The sequence below is a fragment of the Salvia hispanica genome, chromosome 1 (genome assembly GCF_023119035.1).
Source record: "Salvia hispanica cultivar TCC Black 2014 chromosome 1, UniMelb_Shisp_WGS_1.0, whole genome shotgun sequence".
NCBI lineage: Eukaryota > Viridiplantae > Streptophyta > Magnoliopsida > Lamiales > Lamiaceae > Salvia > Salvia hispanica.
In genome coordinates this window covers 45690928-45694353 of record NC_062965.1, presented here as the reverse complement: position 1 = coordinate 45694353, position 3426 = coordinate 45690928, and the positions used below count along the sequence as shown (strand labels likewise).

General features: G+C 37.8%; 1 protein-coding gene across 1 annotated transcript in view; it reads right to left on the bottom strand.

Moving 5' to 3' along the window:
- Nucleotides 1–488, bottom strand: part of LOC125198330 (zinc finger MYM-type protein 1-like) — a 9251-nt gene extending 8763 nt beyond the window's left edge. The window contains exon 1 of the mRNA XM_048096700.1: nucleotides 405–488. Coding sequence (XP_047952657.1) covers nucleotides 405–488 — 84 coding nt within the window. The remainder of the gene's footprint in view (nucleotides 1–404) is intronic.
- Nucleotides 489–3426: the final 2938 nt, after the last annotated feature.

Genomic DNA, 3426 nt, shown 5'->3' with positions numbered 1-3426 from the left:
CTATTCCTTTCTACTTCACCAATCTTGGTGGGGTTAGAGGTGAAGTTTCAGATTACGTAGCTTTCCGGTGGAACTCATCGACCAACAGTTGGGTCGGCCAACCGCACCTGGGTCCATAATTAGCAGCGGGTGATCAAGCGTTTTTAATGTTTCATCTAAAAACTTTTAGGTGAACAGAATTCTTCTTTTCTCATTTTATATAAATGATATTTATAGAGATTTGATTAGCAATATTTTCAAATACAATTGAATTTTAAATTTATTTTATACTTCCTTCGTTCCAGGGTAGTTGAGTCATATTTTTTTTTCGATTGTCCCAAGGTAGTTGAGTTTTTTTTTTTTTTTTTTTTTTTGCAAAAATTCTATCTCCTCTCATTATTGTACTCTCTCTTTATATCTCTTACATTAACTTTATATCTGCCAGGTCCGGTAACAACAACTCCTGGGTCCGGCAGATTTACTTCGCACCTAAACTCAATAACGCACATTAGCGCCCCAAATGCACAGAATTTTAACCCTAAACCGATGCATGAAACGAGCCTTATCAACCACTACCCAATATATCAGGATTATTGGGTTGCGAAAAACCCACACCATTTGATAAGTCAAAGTAGTGCATAATCAATACCGTATGCTCAATACTAACATATGTAGATTAAGAAATAATATTTTATCAAAACCTAGTCTTTCAGTAGATAGCAAAAAGACACATCTTGCTGTTAGATCTGTTCAGTGTTATACCACACCAATGCCATCTTATTTCAGTAAGGCCTAGAAATATGCGGGCTGACATTGCAGCCTTTCACGATAGGTAGTCTAAGCCTATCTAGGTTGTGAAATTCTTCTTTTTCTTTTGCAAAGCATTGCATAGATCTGACCATGTTACCTTAAAGTGGACGACGCCCACAACCGGTCTACTAAGCAAAAGACTTAGACTTTGTTTACTTCTTATGCATTTAAATGTTTATAAAACATCTTATAAATGCACAAGCAAACACAATGTAATAATATACTGATTCTATTCGTGCGAAACTGCTCGAATAATACTGAATCGGGTTAAAAGTGGATTATAGAGTTTTACATATACAAGCAAGATTCTATTCGAGCGAAACTTGCTCGAAACATGCTTTTCAGTATACCAAACCTAACAATCTCCCACTTATACTCAAAACATGCTTTCGAGTATACCCACTGCCAAAAACTCTCCCACTTATACTCAAAGTAGGTCTTTGTACTAGATATATCGAACTACCATTCATTTCACAAGGTGAAAGAAAAATCTGCTTGGTTGTTCTCTGATTATATCTTTTTCACCACAATGTCTTTGTTGCGTACTTAAATCCTGGCACAACGATAGCGAGAAGATAATTCTCTTTGGGCATAACCCATTGTCATTGTCTAGCCATTTGAGATCCACATTTACACTTGCAAAGATACTTGCTCCCACTGACTGACACAGTCCTGTAGGTAGTATTGCAAGTCTTGTAAAACATGTTGTCTATCTTAGATTGTAACATGGAATCTATCACCTTTTAAAAGATGCTTATCCAAATTAACCAATACTACATTGTAGTTAAATGGATTATGTTCAAGTTAATCTAAGACTGAGTCTTACGACACTCTTAGACCCATGAACTTGTTGTGTTCCAGTGGAACGCTCCCACTACGATATGGTTCTTACAAACTTAGGTAATGAAGTTGATTTTATTAGTGCAAAAGTTTCTAATGGTATGACTTCTTGGTAATGTGGAAAATCCGATATCTCTCTCTTTATTTTGAGAGTTATCACGATGTTAGGCTTGTAGTTCATCTCTTGATCTTCATACAAGAATTATATCTTTGAAGATTACAGAACTTATAACCTTACATCATTTGGGACAAACCTTAAAACATGCCTCAGTACTCAACTCCAATTTCTTGGACACTTTTCCAACACGTGTTGGAACAACATTACACCTTGAGATGTGCTAGACTAGAGACGCTCTAGTCCACAACTTGTGTTTTGTAGAAGACACTGATGTTCGTAGTTTCTTTAATGTTTATCCCATCAATGATAAGATTTTAATGAGTACAACTCATCACATAATCAAACTTGTCTTAGAAAGACTTCGATTCCTTCTTACATAACTATCCCATTCATTCAGGTGGTTTCCTCGGGTTTTCGTATGTAATTTGGAGTGTATCCAACTGATCAGGAAGAGATTCCCGACCCAGCTGAGTCGTTGGTACGACAACCGGGACCTTGCTTCAAACGAGTTTCCTCAACCCACTTCTACTGATTAGTATAATGGAGGTAAGGGTCGAATCCCACGAGGATGGACACGTTTTGATAACTGCGGTGACTTTCCTGGGTGTTTTGGTTAGCTACCACGCTTGGGTTGAGATTTTACCTAGGCGAGAAATAAAGGTGGTACTCTACTGACTAGTAGGCGTGAAAATAACAGGCATGTGGTGGTGTTCGTGAAAATAGGGGACAAGGTGTCTCAGAGGCATATGGAAAGTAGACAGTTACTAAAAGAGGAAAATTAGACAACAAGGTATATCTGGTGGCTGGGGGCTCTCTGACAGGTCTGGATAGTACAACTGAAAAGTAGGGAACAAAAGCAAAAGTAACTTAAAAGTGAAAGTGGTCCAAACTAAAGTTGATTTTGACGTTTTCTTCTTCACCAAGTATTGACAAAAATCATATGAACACAAACACCATAACTAAACTTCAGATTCATAAATTCAAACTCAAGATCCATCGATTAAAATGCTCAACTTAAATTAAACGGTGAAACTGCAATTTTACTTCTACTGACTGACATGCAAAGAGGTAATCACGGCGCAGAAAAGAAACTCATGTACGAAAATTTGACTAAACATAACTACAACTGCAGGTCGACAACTCCAGATAAGAAAGCACTCAGAAATTAAAAGCGATAACTAGATCTAACTTTCCTAGGCAGAATGAAGTAAACTCGAACCAAAGCGACATGCGAAATAGAAACTTCATAACGTAAACGTTGGAAAATAACAAAGTACTTCAAAAGGCAACAACGATGAGTGTTTGCAACAAACCAACGATGAAAACAAGTAAAGATTAAACTAGAAAGCAAAGTAACGATTGTTTTTCCACTCCGGGCGATGATACTACTATATTACTACGATAACTGGCTGGAACAGTGGATCGATGATTTCTCCGGCAGACTTCTGGACGTCAAGTGACCATGGCTGTGGCGAGGATCGAGAGATTGGATAATGCTGAAGGAACTGATCTTCTAGAGAGAATTCTAACTAAGTGCGGTGGCTGGACTCTAAAGGCGAACTCCTTCTCTCTCTCCAAGTGGCTTCTTTTATAGGGAGGCTTGCCCTTGCTTTTAGGGTAGACTTCCTTCAAGTTTTGACTTTTATGCCCTTGTTAATGATCATCCCAGCTATCCTTCT